General features: G+C 37.0%; 1 protein-coding gene across 1 annotated transcript in view; it reads right to left on the reverse strand.

Annotated features, from left to right (window-relative positions):
* Nucleotides 1–19,100, reverse strand: part of slit1a (slit homolog 1a (Drosophila)) — a 100,960-nt gene that overhangs the window by 37,494 nt on the left and 44,366 nt on the right. Inside the window, exons 6-8 of the mRNA XM_048205990.1 lie at nucleotides 3,035–3,106; nucleotides 2,880–2,951; nucleotides 445–516 (exon numbers count right to left, since the gene is read on the reverse strand). Of these exons, the coding sequence (XP_048061947.1) occupies nucleotides 445–516; nucleotides 2,880–2,951; nucleotides 3,035–3,106 (216 nt within the window). The remainder of the gene's footprint in view (nucleotides 1–444; nucleotides 517–2,879; nucleotides 2,952–3,034; nucleotides 3,107–19,100) is intronic.

Consider the following 19,100-nt stretch of genomic DNA (forward strand, 5'->3'; position numbering starts at 1 on the left):
AATAAAACAGGGAACGTAGAAACTGACTGCAGTTACGTGGATCTGGCTTTTATTCTCTAAAACCTCATGACATTCTTCAATGGAAACCTGAAATGTCAGTTTCGAACCATAAATCTGTAACTGAATAACAAAAGAAATAAATAAATAAACCAGAACATCGCGAGAAAGAAACTCCATGTGGTAAAACGGTTTAGAAATTCCAGAGAAATAGCAGAATATACATTTCATAAAAACAGTGTGGGTGTTTATTTCTGGGGTAATTTGCTGTATGTATGTGTGTGTGAATCAGGGACTGTGGCTTCTGGCAGAGCTGTGTGGCCTGTGTCGTCCCGCCAAAACTGCATGGAATGACACTGTGTGTGTGTGTGTGTGTGTGTGTGTGTGTGTGTGTGTGTGTGTGTGTGTGTGTGTGTGTGTGTGTGTGTGTGTGTGTGTGTTACTCACAAGGTCCTGAGCTTGGGCATGTGGTTGAAGCTCGACACTGGAATGCCGCTGATGTTGTTGTTGTTCAGTGTTCTGCAAAATATCAAGACAATTAAACCCTATAGTGCTTCTCATTTAGGGCTCTTACTCATACTCCAGTAAAAAATGGCCAAACACCTCAAATGTAATCTTTTTTTTTATTTTCAGTAAAATCAATGTAATGCAATTTTGTCCAATAATACTTTTTATTTAATATTTTGTATTGGAATTTTATGGTACTAAATAACATATATGCAATAATTATGATCAATTTGTTTTAACAATTTTTACAATGCAATACAGTTATTTAATCCATTTTTTTTTCTTTTTTTCTTTTTTTTAAATGAATCCTGCTTTTTGCTTTTTTTCTACAGGATGGCTTATTTGTAGAATGTAACCCCCAAAAATTCTCTGAATATTTAATTTTTCATTAATTTCCACTGTGGTCATATTTGACAATGAGTATAAGTGTGACTATTTTATTTAGGACCATTTAAACTTTTTGAATTATGTCCACAATTTTAGTGTTTGTGTGTTTTCAAATAGCAAGTGCTTAAATACACAAGAAAGGTAATCAAAGGAACAGGGGAGAGGTGTGACACTAATCAGGGACTATGGCAACAAATGGATGACTAGAACTCCAACAAAACAGACAATGAAAACAATGACTAAAACTAAACAAGACAGAGAACAAAACATGACCGTGACGTAACTCTTCGTTCCCTAGAAAGCAAGTCCTTGCACTGTAAAAGGTGGGAGGAGCCAGGGCGGAGACAGGAGGGACCAGAGCAGTGACAGGACGAGCAGGAGGATGACCCAGAGCCATGATGTGAAGAAGGTCCAAACTGGAGCCTTGGTGGAGAGGCCAGGCGGAACCAGGGAGACCAGCACTGACTGAGGTGGAGCTGGTGGAGGTGGAGACAAAGACAGAGCCGAAGATCCAGGGTGATGCCGAAGGCCTGGAGGGCCACGTTGGAGCTGCAGGTGGGCATGACCAAGGTGGAGGTGTGGGCTTGGCAGACCAGGGTGGAGACGGTGGGAATCAGGACCAGGGGAAGGAGGAGCCCGGCAGAGCCAGAGGGGTTGAAGTGCGAGATGCAGCAGATGACTCAGAAGTGTGAAGCGGAGCCGGAGTGACGACTGACCAAGGTAGACCAAGAGGAATGAGGGAGCCCGGCAGAGCCTTAGGAATGGTGTTCCATGGTGGAGCCGAATGAGCATTGAGCCAAGGTGGAGCCGATGTTTCGGTGGGCCTGGGTGGAGTCCAGGGCTTGGAGGCTTGAGGTGGAACTGCGGGATCCACAAGCCAAGGCAGAGTTGATGACTGGGAAGCCCCTGGAGGATCCGTGCAACAGAGCGGAACCACTGGAGGAGCCGACGGGCTGAAGGGAGGGATTGAAGATGAAGGAGAGGAACTTAGACAGTGGAGGAGGGAGAAGGAGGCTGGGCAGGACCATCTGCGATGTATTAGACTTAGAAGACTTGGACAACAGCGATAACTTGGACGACTTGGATGGGACCAGCAGTGACTGTAGCACAGCAGACACCTCCTCATCCAGTTCATAATATAACAAATCCACCATAGTGCAGCTCTGTGCCTGTACCTCAGGGGTGGGAGGGTGGGTGGGGCTCCAATCCATCCAATCCATCCCCACAAACTCCACCAATACAACACCTACACAGACTCTGCGTTGAGTTCAGGCTCAGTGAATAAATCAGCCTCTGACGATTGCTCTGGTTCTGTTGTCATGACAAGCTTAGGCTCAGATCTGACTGGGCTCTGATTCTGGAGTGGGGCTGGCGAGGTCTTCCTCAACGGGGCAGACAGTGAAAGGTGAGTTATTAAGTACCAGCCCCCAGTTGTGCCTTTGACCTCGTTAAGCCCGGTGTGGTAGAATGCACACGTGAGCGGTCGGGGGAGTGAGTAAGAAACGGCAGGTTGACAAAGTTCCTTGTGTGATCCTCGAGGGAGTGATCCCCCTGCTCCAGCAGGAAGAGGCTAACTGCGGGCATGTCCGTAGCTATTAATTCGCCATAAAATATCCTTTCTTAGGTCTCTCGTTCTGTCAGGGGTTGGATAAAGTTGATAATCCAAAGATGATGCATGATGCAGGATGAACGAATAATTATAATACTTTTGATGAACACAAAGAGAATACTACACATACACAATGTAAAGTTAAAGAACAAAGAACTTTAACAAAGAACTGTGGAAGACTGAAGGCTACTCAAGGAAAGGAATTCAAAGGAACAAGGGAACAGATGTGACACTAATCAGGGACTATGCCAACAAATGAATGACTAGAACTCAGGTAGAGATTCGCTCTTTTTCATGTCAGATTATGTTCAGTTTCTGATCAGTCTTCAGGTACTGAGATGCAGTTGGTATGTTTAACAGTGTATGTTTTTATACTCACAAAACTTCGAGGCCACGTAACGCACGGAAAGCGCCGTCCTCGATGCAGCTTATGTGATTCTTGTCTAACTGACTGTTAAAACACAGAGTGAAATGATGTTTAGCAAACGCTGGAGTCTGATCTCTTGTACTGTGCTGTCGTGTTATGAGTCTCACAGGTTCTTGATGTCCGTGGCTCCTCTGAAGGCCTTTCGGGGAATCGCCTGGATGAAGTTCTCACTCAAGTCTCTGTAAAAAACAAACAAACAAGCAAAAAACTAGGATGAACTAGATGAGTAAAGTTTGAAAGTTTGAAATATCTTGAAATTTGAACATATTCTAGCACATTGCTAATATATTATAACAAATTGTTAGCATGATTTATGATAGATAGATAGATAGATAGATAGATAGATAGATAGATAGATAGATAGATAGATAGATAGATAGATAGATAGATAGATAGATAGATAGATAGATAGATAGATAGATAGATAGATAGATAGATAGATAGATAGATAGATAGATAGATAGATAGATAGAAGAGCCAACATAATGGCATTTCTTAAATGACATTAGAGGTACACACAACAGTCAATATACAGTACGAAACTAGATACATTGAGTTAACCGTTTCTTAATTTACATCTCAAAACATTCATGAGACTTATAATTAATGCATCATAGGAATATAGAGATGTACTCAGAACCCATTATCCATATACACTCTGTTTTGACATCAGGTGTTCAAATGAATGATTTATGAGGCTATCTTACTCATTATTCATTAAACATTTTGTCAGTTAGTGACAATCAATGTTGTAAGTATTCACTGGAGACACTGGAGCTGCTTTTCCCAAATGCATTGCATGCCTAAGCAGATAATACAGAGTATTGGTGCCAATACAATGGCTTTTTTCAAATGCAGCTCCAGGGTCTCCAGTGTATACACTTTTTATGTCAAGTATGTATAAAAAATAAATAAAAAATTGTGCAAGGAACAGCGCAAAAATACAGTGCTTTCATGCACGAGACACTGCAAATGGTTAAACACGTCCATCTAGCATGTTTACAATGGAAAATAACAAATCTCTGTATAATATCAGTCTTTAAATGCAAGATATTTAAAGTATACTTGCAGTAGTTCCACTTTAGCACAATCAAATATACTTCAGAATATGTTTCCACCTCAGAAACATTGCTAAGATACGGAATATATTATCTATTTCTGATGCAGAAAAGTTAGTTCATGCTTTCATGACGTCTCGACTAGATTACTGTAATGCATTATTAGCTGGTTGTCCTGCTTCCTCAATAAACAAGCTACAATTAGTACAAAATGCAGCTGCTAGAGTTCTTACCAGGTCAAGAAAATATGATCATATAACACCAATTTTATCATCTCTACACTGGTTACCCATTAAGTTCCGTATCGATTATAAAGTATTGCTAATGACCTATAAGGCTCTAAATGGTTTAGCTCCTGTGTACTTAACCGATCTTCTATCGCCCTACAATCCTTCACGCTCTTTAAAATCACAAAACTCTGGACTTTTGGTTGTACCTATCTAAGTCCACTAAAGGAGGGAGAGCATTTTCACATTTGGCTCCGAAACTCTGGAATAGCCTTCCTGGTAATGTTCGGGGCTCAGACTCGCTCACCCAGTTTAAATCTAGATTAAAGACGCATCTCTTTAGCCAAGCGTTCACATAATGCATCTCATATCAGATCAATTGCACATGACTATCTTTGCTTAATGTTATGAACAGCAGCTACGCTAATTATTCTCCATTTATCTCGGGACGCCCGTCCATCAGCTTCAGTTTGGATCCAGCCTCTTAAGAAGACTTCAGATGACCAACACATATGAAGAGATGGCGCCAACTCCTGCGAGGACTTCAGAAGACGCAATCATCTGGATCAACATGCACATTCCCAAATTTCTATATATACTAATTATTGTTAATATGTAATGGATTATTTCCAGGAGCTCTTTGCTTCTACCTTCAGTTAAACTGCTAACAGTGATTGTAAATTAATTGCCTAAATTATTACATTATTTTCTAACTGCATTCTTTAAATTGTAATGTTGACATGCATTCTCTGTAAAGCTGCTTTGAAATGATATGTATCGTGAAAAGCGCTATACAAATAAATGTGAATTGAATTGAATTGAATTGAGTAGTTGGACCTCAGCACTACTTCTGCACAATTAAAGTGCATTAAGTACAAAATTAGATGATCCAATTTAGCAGACTTTAAGTATACCATTTTAGTACACCAAAAGTACAATTGCAGGGTATTTCTATTAAGCACATAAATATGTAAATGTATTTGTAGTATACTTAGCATAAAAAAAATGTATTTCAAATACATTTTAGTATTTTTTTTCACCAGGAAAATTAAACTAAATGAAACAACTACACTTTTAAAAATGCTGGGTTAAAACAACCCAAGTTGGGTTAAAAATAGACAAACCCAGCGATTGGGTTGTTTTGACCCAGCTGTTGGGTTGAATCTTTAACCCAACCTGCTGGGTAGTTTTATTTAACTCAACTGATGTTTAAAAATTACTTTATTGATCACTTAAAATGAACCCAAAATAGGTTGGAAATTAAAATTTATTGATATGTTTAATTAATAATAATTAAATAATAAACATGTATTAAATTGCTTATTAATAAATGTTCATCTTTTGATTATTATTGTTGCCTGTAGTAATTATGTGTCTGATTTTTAATTTCCAACCTATTTTGGGCTCATTTTAAGCCAGACATATAGTCATTTTAAAACAATAGTTGAATTAAATAAAACTACCCACACTCTAAAAAATGCTGGGTTAAAAACAACCCAAGTTGGGTTGAAAATGGACAAACCCAGCAATTGGGTTGTTTTAACCCAGCATTTATTTAGAGTGTAGCTCAAATAAAATGTTTACATTTTTTATATTTTATTTCATTTCAAGTAACAAAAATGTTTTTCTTTCATATAGTTTTTGTTAACTAAGCCTTCCGAGTACATGAGAAAACTGCAGATATTTGCTTCAATTGTTCTTTTGAGGAAGATCTTTTCAGTTTGCATGGAAAGAGACACCAGCACCATTCTCCTTTTGTGCTGCAAGACATGAAGTCTAACGGGTTTTAAACGACATGAGGGCCAGTAATGTTCATTTCTGTTGAATTATAGTGGAAGACATAAAACTGCTGTAATGATGATCTACCTGAAAAACAAAAGGTGAATGAATCTGCTGCATATTGTACAAGGCTTATGCATCATGCGCTGAAAAACTGTCAGTGTTCTTTGTTTCAGATGTGAGACAAAGCGTCAGCAGTGTGAACAGACTGAGAGCATTTCTGAAAATCAAAATGAAGACAGACATGTCATCGCAGGCGACGCAAAAGCAGCTGAAAAGCAGCATCCTAAATCCTGTTTTCATGCTCTAAAGTGATCGTCTGCCGAGCACAAAGCTCTCTGGGTAATCTGAGCGGATTACACGCTTGTGTTTAAGAGGCTAATTGCATATCTCTAAACAGACTAATGAGAGGAAAACACACTGGCAGTTCCTTTCTCTTACAACACTCACTTTCATCCAGCTATTTACTGAGCGTTTACTGCTGCTGATATGAAGAGCAGCACAGATCATTTCCTGACACGACTCCAGTGTTTTCCTCGCTGTAGATTGAGAGGGTGTGTGTGTGTGTGTGTGTGTGTGAGTGCGATTAAAGCAGGCAGAACTAATGAGTGTGTGTTAGAGTGTCTGGCTCTTAACGGATGTGACACACGGGCCACACAGGTTTCATCCACCAGCCTCATTACTCACACACTAGTGCTCAAAGTTTGGGGTCAGTGAGACTTTATAATGTTTCTGAAAGAGTCTCTTCTGTTCACCAAAGCTGCATTTATTTGATCAAAAATACGGTAAAACTGTGAAATATTATTGCAATGTAAAACAGCTGATTTCTATGTGAATATATAGTGAAATGTAATTTATTTCTGTGATCAAAGCTGAATTTTCAGCATCATTACTCCAGTCTTCAGTGTTATTTATTTATTTGACTGAATGCATGACTGATTTATCTCAAAACAGGCCGGTTCAAAACTAATGTAATACTCCAATCTTTCAGAATATGACCCAACACTTCGTCTGATAGTACATGCTGTCTGTAATAATAACACAGAATTAGGAATGTCTCTCTTCATCTCATTATTGCAGACTCTCTCTCTCTCTCAGGGAATGGTCTGGAAGCCTCCAGAGGAAGTCCAGTAACCACAGAGACAACGCAAATAGCTTTCATTCCCTCCAGATTCAGACCAACAATGAGAGCCTGCCTCAGCTTTCTTCATAGTGATTTACTCCCATCATGCTCATATGTGAGGTTTAGCACTGCAAGAGCCATTCTTAAGTGTAAAAATAAATACAAACCTTTACAAAAACAGAATACTCATGAAAAAGAAAACCAGCATTGTGCAAATGAGGTGCAAAGTTCAGTCAGGTTGACGTACAACGGGCCGGATGAGTGAACAGAAACAGCAAAAATACTGCTTTCTGTCCTCGACATACTGAACGACAGCAGAACAAACAATCACACGAGACATGAGAGAAATACATCAAACCTCTCAACACATCGTCCTGTGATCATCTCAGATCATACAGGCAGTTCAGAGACAGGCGTGCATCAAAAAAAAAATTTTATCATCAATATATAGACAATATCTGTCTGAATACTCGATTCTGATTGGATGCAAGGTGCACACGCACACACACGCATATGTTTTATGGAGGGTAATGGTTTTTATACTGCACACACTGTATATTCTCTCCTCTTACACCAACATTCTGCATTTTTACATTTTCATAAAAACATAGTTTAGTATGATTTATAAGCTTTATAAACAGATGGGAGATTGCACATACAGAAACATTCACGAGTTCAGAAACTCCGCGACTTATATTAATAAAATAGCTTCTCTACTATATTTCTCAGCAACGAAGCATCACTGTTTTTGAAGTTTTGGAAACTTGCATCTGCACTAATAGTAGAAAGACGCCGCACAGACGCAGGCAGTTCACACACGTATCTCTCTCGCTCCATAATTAACTCTTTCCAACTCTTTTCAGTGTTTTTAACCCTCTTCGTTTAGCACTCACACTCACCTTCTTTATGGTCAAAAGTGACCGAAGCCTTTAAAAGTAACTTTTTTGTTTTTCAGGAAAACCAATGTAATATATTTTTGTTCAATAATATTTTTTGATTATTATATAAAATGTTGAGGATATTTTATGATACTATGCAATATTTATGCAATTTTTATTAGCTATTTTTCCCCATTGAAAATAATGCACAATTTTTTTCTAAAATATTTTTAAATTATTTTTCAATTAAAGCAGTATTCCATGTTAAAATAGAGACAAGGCATTTAAAATCAATTTTTTTAAAGGTAGATTAGTGCCATTTGGAGGGAGTGAAAAAAGAAAGACTTATGCAATGCCATGTCGTAACCACTAGATTCCTATATAGCACTATATAAAGTGGCTTATAAATTCTCTAGTGGTTTTTAGACACAAATACTTATTTTTATTAAGTTTTGCATTTGGATTTATACTTAGACATTCTCAAAGACTACTTTTTGTCAAGGTTTAGATTTTTTTTGGTTTGAAATGTTGATTTGAAGTGTCGGTTTTTGCATTAATTTTACTACAGTCAAACCTGAACACAGAGGAGGGCGTTTTGTCACACATAACATCAAAAGTCAATAAAAATATAACAAAAATGAACAGGTATGTTTTATTACAGCTTAATAAATCTGGTTCTGATTGGATTTCATCCTCTTATTTGAGTTTTGGCTCAATACTGGTTCATTTTTGTATGTATAATGTATAATGAATGTGTGTGAGTGAGTGTGTGTGTTTGAGTGGGTGTTTCTGTTTTGTACTCTCTGTGTTTTTGAGTGTAACCTCTTTCTTGCTGTTCATTGTGGCTGAATTATTGATTTTATTTCACACATTTGCATAAACTTGCTCTGTCTTATAGTCGTGCTGGTTCATATATATGTGTGTGTGTGTGTGTGTGCTGTGCACTTTTTTCTGCACAGTGTCTGATTTGTAGTTTGTACCAACAAAAGATTATCTGAGTTGTCATATTTTTTCGTATATTTCCCATTCATTTCCTATGTCATTCATTTTTGACCGCAAAGAAGGCAAGTGTGACTAATTTTTTTATGACCCTTTAACATGTCCGAATCATGTCCTTGATTTTTGTGTGTGTTTATATTGCTAATGCGACAAAAGTCACCAAGTGTCATCTCATTCTGTCGAAGCTACGTTTTTTAACATTTCAAAATATAAAATGTTTCGGTCAAAAATGACTGAAGAGGGCCAGAAGCATTTTTATAATTTTCACAAAAATTTCATGGCCCCCAGAATATTTTGTTTTATGAATATCTGAACATGCAATACATCAAAAGAAAGAACAGCCTCTGCTTTTAAAAAATGTGGGCAACATTTTGAACAAAAAGCTGAGAAAATCATGACTACAGTGTGCATCAGCAATGTTTTATCACTTGTTTCTGCTTCTTCTTCACCTGTGTTTTGATCAGGAGATTCTGCACTCGTTCAGAAGATGCGTAATAGCGCCCCCTACCGTATAACAGTGAAAACACGGATTGCTGGAAAATTCTGTCAGTGGCAGAGAAAGAGTTCATTCAAATGAATGTAATCTTACCTCTCTACTTTATCTCTGTGTCTGATTCGAAGTGGACATAACGCTAGAACAAGCCGTAACTGATGAAAATAACCTAATTTTTACTCTTCCAGTTAAATACTGCGCTGCAAACATCAATAACAGCTTTAAATAGTCAATATTAGCAAATGATCATGGTATAAGCAGGATAATCCACGGCATTACAGCCCTACAAACCAGAACAGCCAAAAATCACAATTACATTTTTCCCCAAAATCACACAGCACTAGTTAAAGGAGCAATGAAACGTTTCCCTGAGAACATCTGAAATACACGTCCCAATTTACCCCAAGGCAAGAGTATATTCAATATTTTAAAAACGCCTCTAAAATGTATACAGCCTGAACACTGTGGTTGCATTTCCCACAATGTAATGTGTTGGAAATGCCCATCTAATTAAAAACATGGCATGACAAATGGAGCAAATACTGTAAATGCATATTCATGCATACCTCTAAATTATACAAAACTCATAATTGATTGTATAAAACCCTCACATAATATATAATCAGCACTTTATGACAGCAGACGATTAATTGTACTCTAATGAATTCTGCTCCTTCCAGCCAAAGCGGCGTTGGACTGAACAATGTGGAAATGTGCCGGACAGAGAGAAACGTTCCTCGTTAACGGCAGTGAAGTGTCTTTTGTGTGCCGCTCTATTCAGCGTCAGTCGTGTAAAGCACCGCATTCATTCATATCTGCTCTTCTCACACATTTTCTCAGCCATTCTTTTCCTTCGGGCTTTTGATGTACAAAATATGAATATTCAAAGCCAGGTTTGTCAGGTAGTTTTATGTTGTTGATTGTGTTTGATAAATCAGACGAACACACACATCGTCTCCCGACGCCATGAAAATATTCCTATTGAACTCAGCAGTGCAAAAGAATCTGGCACGTATGACAGACTCTTGTGTTGATGTGTGTACCTGTGTGTGTGTGTGTGTGATGCTGTATGTGGGCTATTATGTGTGTCACTCTTCTGACACACTTTAGGGAGCAGAGAGGAGAGCATGAGGACTAAATAAATAAATATAGATAGAAGGTTTCTGTGCAAACACACACACACACACACACACACACACACACACAGCGAGCTCGTCTCTTTCTAGGCTTGCAGTGCACCATGGGTAATGAGTCGGGTGGATTGCGGTCAGAGGCCAGTGATTGGCTCTTCATCGGTTCATAAAGCTTCACAGGCCGTTATCTTTAGATGACTGAGGACACCATCATTTTCAGTGATGTCATCAGCACACACACAACTTACGAAGACCGCTGGGTTTCAGGTAAACTGTGAAACTGATCCTGTGACAGTAATATTGAGTTACAGTCTATTTTTATATGCTTAAATAATGTTAATTAATGCACTTGCCATAGGGTTAAGTTTAGGGTATGATAATTGGTGACTGGTGGGTTACCATGTAATAAACATGTAATAGACCAATAATATTTATTTTAATAACTAATTTTTTAATACTTAACTTTTAACAACTAAAATAGAGATGATTAAATTGCTGACCCACATATTCCAAATGGCAAGAGAATATTTCACGAGTCGCTGCTCCAGTCGACCAATCAGAGCACACTGAAGCTTTTCGCCCTACTGCGGTACGTCACGCGTGACCTTTCCAACATGATTACGTCATGCGTGGAGCATCACAGAGCAGTGCAAGACGAGCATTTGAGGTTAAAAAGTATATACATTTTTATTTATTTTACAAAATGGCTGATGGTTTCTCTAGATCAGACTCTTATTCCTCGTCTGGGATCATGTAGAGCTCTTTGAAGCTGCACTGAAACTGACATTTGGACCTTCAACCCGTTGAACCCCAGTGAAGTCCACTATATGGAGAAAAATCCTGGAATGTTTTCCTCATTTCTTTTCCACTGAAGAAAGAAAGACATGAACATCTTGGATGACATGGAGGTGAGTGAATTATCAGGACATTTTCATTCAGAAGTGAACTAATCCTTGAAATGGTTTTAATGGTGTGTAGGCATATGTGTCGAACATAAATCTGTATTTTTTTTAGCTAAGCAGAATTATGAATATTTGTTCATGGGGAAGCCTATTCATAATGTAATACCACATTTTGCATTTTAATGAACAGTACTTTTTATGAACTGTTTATCATATATCCTAGAAGTACATTTTAACCCTGTTTTGTCTTTGTTTAAAGTATCATGAGAGTAAGGAATCATGTATCTAACTGAATCGTGACATGACTGTATCGTTACACCCGCTAAGGAACGGCACTATTATCTTTCGCTCATGTTGACATACAGCCAAGCAAATAATGTGATGTCGGCCTGAAATACAGCAGCGATTTATTCATGGCCCACAGAAATCTAAAGGTCTCGTCTCTGCGTCTGTTTCTGCGGGTGTAATATAAATGTCCTGAGGCTTTGTGAATCAATGATTCCTCACCGTAGGTGCCGCCAGTCAAATTACTGAGGTGAAGGTTGCTAGGAGACCAAGGTACCCAGCTGGAACTGTGTGTGTGTGTGTGTGTGTGTGTGTGTGTGTGTGTGTGTGTGTGTGTGTGTGTGTGTGTGTCAGGAACAATGGAGCAGGAACAGACAGGAGTCAGTATGTGAGAGTCTCTCATGATCACTTTTTTCAGCAATGTTAATGTTTTCATACTTTCAAACTCCCACAGTATCCTGCAGAAAACCAAACCTCTCTCTTCTCTCAGAAACCTCATCCTCCCTATATATATATATATATATATATATATATATATATATATATATATATATTTAAGATAAATATCAGTAATATATATATATATATATATATATATATATATATTTATATCAGAGTTATTATTGTTAACTAAAACTAAAACTAATAAAGACATTTCTGTTAATTGAAATAAAGCTGAAATAAAATATAATATAAATATTATTTGAAAAATGTAAATTAGAAATGTTGCCTTGGCAATAAATTGAAATAAGTTTAAGTTCAAGCAATAAAATTATTAACTGGAAAAAAAAAAAAAAAAAAACTAAAACTAAAACTAAAATAAAAATTAAACCTAAATATTTAGCAATATTAAAAAAAACTAATAAAATGACAAAAGCACATAATAGAATTACTAAAAATTAAAGTAAAATTAACATGAAAACAAAAAATCTAAAAAATAAAAGCTATTAATAACATTAATAAAACTATATATTTATATTATAAAACTATATATATTATATATATATATATATATATATATATATATATATATATATATATATATATATATATATATATATAATTTTAGTTTTATTTTTTTTATTTCCAGTTAATAATTGTATTGCTTGAACTTAAACTTATTTCACTTATTTCAACATTTCTAATTTACGTTTTTCAAATAATATATAAAATACAATAATATTTTATTTTATTTCAGCTTTATTTCAATTAACAGAAATGTCTTTATTAGTTTTAGTTAACGATAATAACTCTGATATATATCTCAGGGTTATTATTGGTAATTAAAACTGAAACAAAAATAAATTAAACCTATATAGCAATTTTTAAAAAAAGACAAAAGCACAATTAAATGACTAAAAATTTAAAACTACGATTATGTAAAATTTGTGCTCTATAAATAAAATTTGACTTGACAATATATATATATATTGAGAACGGCAGATATGCGAAAGGACTTATGATTTGCAAGAGGATCAAAATTTAACGACAAAAATGAATGTATTTCAGTCCCAGTTCGCATCTGTGTCTGTAAAGATGAAGTCACAGACCGAGACGAGGAAGATTTCTGCGAAAACAAGAGTCTCATTCTCAGTCTCTCTTTTAACATGAAATATTACTGAAGAGATCAAGTCATTTCAACCACCGAAGCGAAGAAAATAATCTCAATCCGTGACATATCTCCTTATATAGAGCTTTTCGGCATAAAGCGTTCTTTAAAATTGAGCCAAGAATCCTGGAGTTCTGTATAGATTCACACTGAGTTCAGAAACATTTTTGTTACATTATAGAAATGGATTTGAAAGCGAGGACCAGCGTCAGCAGAGACGGCGGCAATCACAGCTCATGTCTGCAGGGCTTCAGCTCACAACACAATCAATACAATCCAATCTCACCGAGCCCCTGCCAGCGGGGATGGGCGTCGGGTTATCTTTGTTTCTTCTGAGGCATTTACAACCTTCCCTCTTTGGGAAGCCATGCTGGTGTGTGAATAGGCAGCAAGAGCTCTCAATAAAGCGTGGACATCATCTGCGCCCCCCGCCGTCCACCACACTGACCTCTGCACCTCAGGACTTCCTCAGGCAAACACGGCTCCAGGGGGGCCCGGCCGGACCAATCCATCTTCAGCCCCTGACAGCGATGGGAACGGCATTTAGACCCCAGGCCAAGGGTGACAGACTAAATAAAGAGGGGCGGTTTGATCAGGGTTACGCGTCTGCTGCACAATGGCAGCGCTGCTCCTGGGTTGGACATTTCTTTGCAGGAGTTATGTGAAAACTGCTGTGTAAATGTGTCAAGGGTACAGCCCACCTTCCCAAGAGTTCAACCACTGGATGATAGAGTCTTTGCTCATCTACTACACTAAAACATTCCCTGTCAGAAGTTACAATGACATTTAGACAACACAGGCGCAGTGGAAAAACAAGCCTCTGCCTACATCTTTGCAAAACTCCACAAAGGTAGAGGTAGTAAAACACCAACAACTTTCATTACTTCTCATGCAAATTGTGATTACAGGGGGAAATTATTGATCGAGTCCCCCTGTTGTGAAAATCAAGTTTCAAATGTTGTTTATATGACTATGTGTTGTTTTTAATATGCTTTAAAGGCGTGGATGATTATGATTTAACTTTTTTAACTTTAGTTAGTGTGTAATGTTGCTGTTTGATCATAAACAACATCTGCAAAGTTACGAAGGGAGATATTTTCTTTTACAGAAATCGCCTTTAAGGACTACAACAAATGGATGGTAGAGACTACAACGAGCTTCTTCCTGGGTTGGTGACATCACTAACCCTAAAATTTACATAAACCCCGCCCCCGAGAACACACAACAAAGGGGGCGGGGCCATGTTGGGCTGCTTTAGAGAAGAGGAAGAGTTGTTGTAGAACACAGCAAAATCTGAAGCAGAGTTAAATTTAATGAGATAATTAAGCAATTAATTAAGTGATGATTGTGCATTAGTGATGAACGCCTGCTGTTAACAAGCAGAATCACTGAAGAAATAAGAAAAAACACAAGAACTACAAATGAAGTCACAGCCTTATTAATTGCTTAATTATCTCATTAACTTTAACTGTGCTTCAGTGTTATTTTAACACTATTTAGAGACGGACCATATGTACTCTGAGTTGAATTAACTCCGGAGATTTTGCTGTGTAGAGTGTTGTTGTCATGCCGTCGTTTTACGCCGGACTGCTTCACAAACGAGGGTCAATTGAACACAAAAGTTGAACATGACGGCACATGCTAGTGGATGAGTTGAATCAACTCCACAGCAACTACATCAATTTATCTTCTGGAAAGGCGGGGCTAATTAGCATATTCATAGTTCCGCGTATACTAAATGAAGCGTGTAGAGTTACATTCAAGCTATTCTAAGGCATGAAGAAATTATTTATACATTTATATTATACATTTAAATAAATAAGTCATTTTGGTGATCAAAGATGGGATAAATTTATTGACTACAGGGGGACTTTACTAAATACTCGGGGTGTGACGAGATCTCGTGAAGGTGAAAAGATGTATCGCGATATCAGCATGAGTTGAGTTTGTGGAAAAAAGTTTGTGCTTGCATTATATATTGTTCTGTCTTTTACTGCATATTACAATTCATACTCAGAAAGCAGAACTGAAGTGACATTAATTATAAGATGATTATTGAGGGGCTGTTTGGGTTCAATTAAATGCCGGAAATTACGCTTTCCAGGAACGAGAATCCATGAACCGCATGACTAGATCATTTTCTAAGGCTGCACAATACATTAAAACAATTTAAAAATCATAATATAGTGCACAGTGCTATCATTTATAAACCTAAACTAACACAGAAGAATCTCTTTCTAAATATGCAAACTGTTCATCGCGATTTTAAAATAAAAGTTTAAACCCTCGATCTGAGTTTGTATGTTTTGATGTCCACGTGTTCTTGTTCAAGAAATTACAGTGGCTGCAGCATTTCTATCGTAAAGAAGTGGACAAATATTAAAGATTAAGTGAACATTTGAATTAAATGTTGTTTGGCCAATATTAAAAAAAATGTTCTGCTGTAAAGTGTAATAACAACAATCACCAGGCCGCTGGCGCCCTCTGTAGGCATTTGTTATAATACATCATGTAAATAAGTAGATTATATTTGTATTAAGTATTTTAACAGTGTTGCTCAATAAAACCATAAAATTACTTGCTTTTGATACTTTATGTGCAGTAAACCAATTATTATTGCCTCATTTTTATTATATATGTATTTTAAGTCACCAGACATTTAATGTCTGAACTGCTGCATTACATACAACATGTTATGGACGCCAGATCACGTTCATCTGTTTCAGAAATAAACGTGCATTTCACTTTGAAAGTGTCACAAAACATGCAATACGTAACGTGATATTTTGCTGAAATGAGCCTGGGCTGCATTTAGAAATAGCGAATGTGCTTTTCAGATGTACGAACACTTAGAATAGTTTGCAATGTTTTTAGATGGTGTGATGGACAAGGTTTAAATAAGGTAACCGTGATTCACACGCAAGAGAGAGAGAGAGAGAGAGAGAAGCCTTACGAGAGGTTAAGGATGAGTCAGGGAGCGAGAGGACAACAAGCCGCTCTGGAATGCCTTTGTGTCGCTTGGCTAATATTTGCTCATGGATTTGGCTTTTTCCTCTTTAGCTTTCAATGTTTGCAAAGGCGAATGAAAGGGCGACAAGGCAATGGGTTACCGAGCAGCATGGGATGCGTAAAATGGAATAATTGGAGGGTAGACGTGGAGACAATTTTGAGAACGTGTTATCTCGTCTCCCATTAACGCACACATTCTTGCACTCACATGAACATATGAAAGCATACAGGTTAATGCACCATAACACACACTTCACTGATTCTTTGTTTGCCGTATCTTTTGAACTGCGGATGGTCTTTCTGAATACGAATTAGGCCGTTTTGTGGTGAAAATGGTCAAATCCAGTGAGAGTCGGATGGTGTCTGAAGTAGAGCTCAGATAATAGAAGGTGCCATTAGTGGAAAAGCAGAAATAACAGCATTTAAGCACTACTAGACTGAAAACGGCCACGCAATTACATCAAAAGTCAATGATAATGCAATCCGCTCATGTGAGCTCTGCTATACAGGGCAAATCTGAGTGTCTGGATATCGTCAGACAGTCAGTCACATGATATACACCATCGAGGCAGTCTCCGTTTGGACTCTAATGCAGCCCGTTTACTGTGTGTAAGCGAGACGTGGATCAGCCCAGCCGTGACAGCAACATTCACCATTCTCTTTGGTCATCTGGTTGTTGTGTCTCGCTGGAATTCCTCAGATCTTGATGCTCCAAACAGAGTCTCTAAATATTTTAAGACTTTCCTTTCTGTGTAATTAATATCACTGGAGCATGTTGGCGGTTTGATCAAGGTTAAGTCTGTAAAGACTTTCAGAGAAGTGGAACATTAGGAGCAAACTCATGTCCTTGTCCTCTCTTTAACACTTCAGAAGTAGGGCAGAATCGCTGATGTGTCTGCACTGGGGAAACTGCAGCACAATGGTCATTCCCAAACGCACGGCTAAACATGCAATGATTCACAGAGACGTTTTGCACATGAGATGCAAGTAAGTTCACTATTTGGTTGCCTACTTTACTTATTTCTCATCGCAGTATTTGCTTTTATGAGTCAGGTGCTGTGCATAAAAGAAAGCATAAGAAACACAAACAGTGGGAGGGGAAATAAGTATGGAAGCTTTTTTCCACCACAGAATTAAAAAAAAATTATAATTAAAAAAGGTAATTGCTACTTCATCTCACAGTTCTGATTATTTTTCCCCACAATTCCGAGTTTACATCTTGCAATTCTGACTTTTTCTCACAATCCTGAGTTTATATGTTGCAATTCAGATTTTTTTCTCTCAATTCTAAATGAATATCTTGCAATTCTGACTTTTTTCACACAATTCTGAGTTTATATCTCGAAATTCAGACTTTTTTCTCACAATTGAGAGTTTGTTACAATTCAGACATTTTATCGCAATTACAAGTTTGTCACAATTCAGACTTTTTTCTCGTAATTCTAAATTAATGTCTTGCAATTCTGTCTTTTTTCTCACAATTCTGAGTTTGTCGCAATTCTGACCTTTTTCTCACAATTGCGAGTTTGTCACAATTCAGAAGTTTTTCTTGCAATTCTAAATTAATGTCTTGCAATTCTGACTTTTTCTCACAATTCTGTTAATATGTCACAATTCACTTTTTTTAATCGCAATTGCGAGTTTGTCGCAATTCAGATTTTTTTCTCTCAATTCTAAATGAATATCTTGCAATTCTGACTTTTTTCACACAATTCTGAGTTTATATCTCGAAATTCAGACTTTTTTCTCACAATTGAGAGTTTGTTACAATTCAGACATTTTATCGCAATTACAAGTTTGTCGCAATTCTGACTTTTTTCCTCACAATTCTTTGTCACAATTCAGATATTTTTCTCGTAATTCTAAATTAATGTCTTGCGATTCTGACTTTTTTCTCACAATTCTGAATTTGTGTTGCAATTCTGACTTTTTTTCTCACAGTTGCAAGTTTGTCGCAGTTTTTATTTTTACTTTTTTCTCACAATTGCGACTTTAATGTCTTGCAATTCTGACTTTTTTTCTCACAGTCACAATTCTTTTTTCTCACAATTGATTTGTTTTTTTTTTCTCGCAATTCTAAATTAATGTCTTGCAATTCTGACTTTTTTCTCACAGTTGCAAGTTTGTCGCAATTTTTACTTTTTTCTCACATTTGCGAGTTTGTCACAATTCAAAAAAATTTCTCGCAATTCTAAATTAATGTCTTGCAATTCTGACTTTTTCTCACAATCCTGACTTTTTTCCACACAATTCTGAGTTTATATGTAGCAATTCAGACTTTTTTCTCACAATTCGGTTAATATGTCACAATTCACTTTTTTTAAATCGCAATTGCAAGTTTGTCGCAATTCAGATTTTTTTCTCGCAATTCTAAATTAATATCATGCAATTCTGACTTTTTTCACACAATTCTGAGTTTATATCTCGAAATTCAGACTTTTTTCTCACAATTCTGTTTGACGCAATTCAGACTTTTTTCTCACAATTGCGAGTTTGTCACAATTCAGATTTTTTTCTCGCAATTCTAAATTAATGACTTGCAATTCTGACTTTTTTCTCGCAATTCTGAGTTTATCAAAATTGTGGCTATTTTCTCGCAATTCCGAGTTTACATCTGATCTCACAATTTAGACTTTCTCATATTTCTGAATTTATATCTCACAATTCCGAGTTTCTAT

The sequence above is a fragment of the Megalobrama amblycephala genome, linkage group LG10 (genome assembly GCF_018812025.1).
Source record: "Megalobrama amblycephala isolate DHTTF-2021 linkage group LG10, ASM1881202v1, whole genome shotgun sequence".
Classification (NCBI taxonomy): Eukaryota; Metazoa; Chordata; class Actinopteri; order Cypriniformes; family Xenocyprididae; genus Megalobrama; species Megalobrama amblycephala.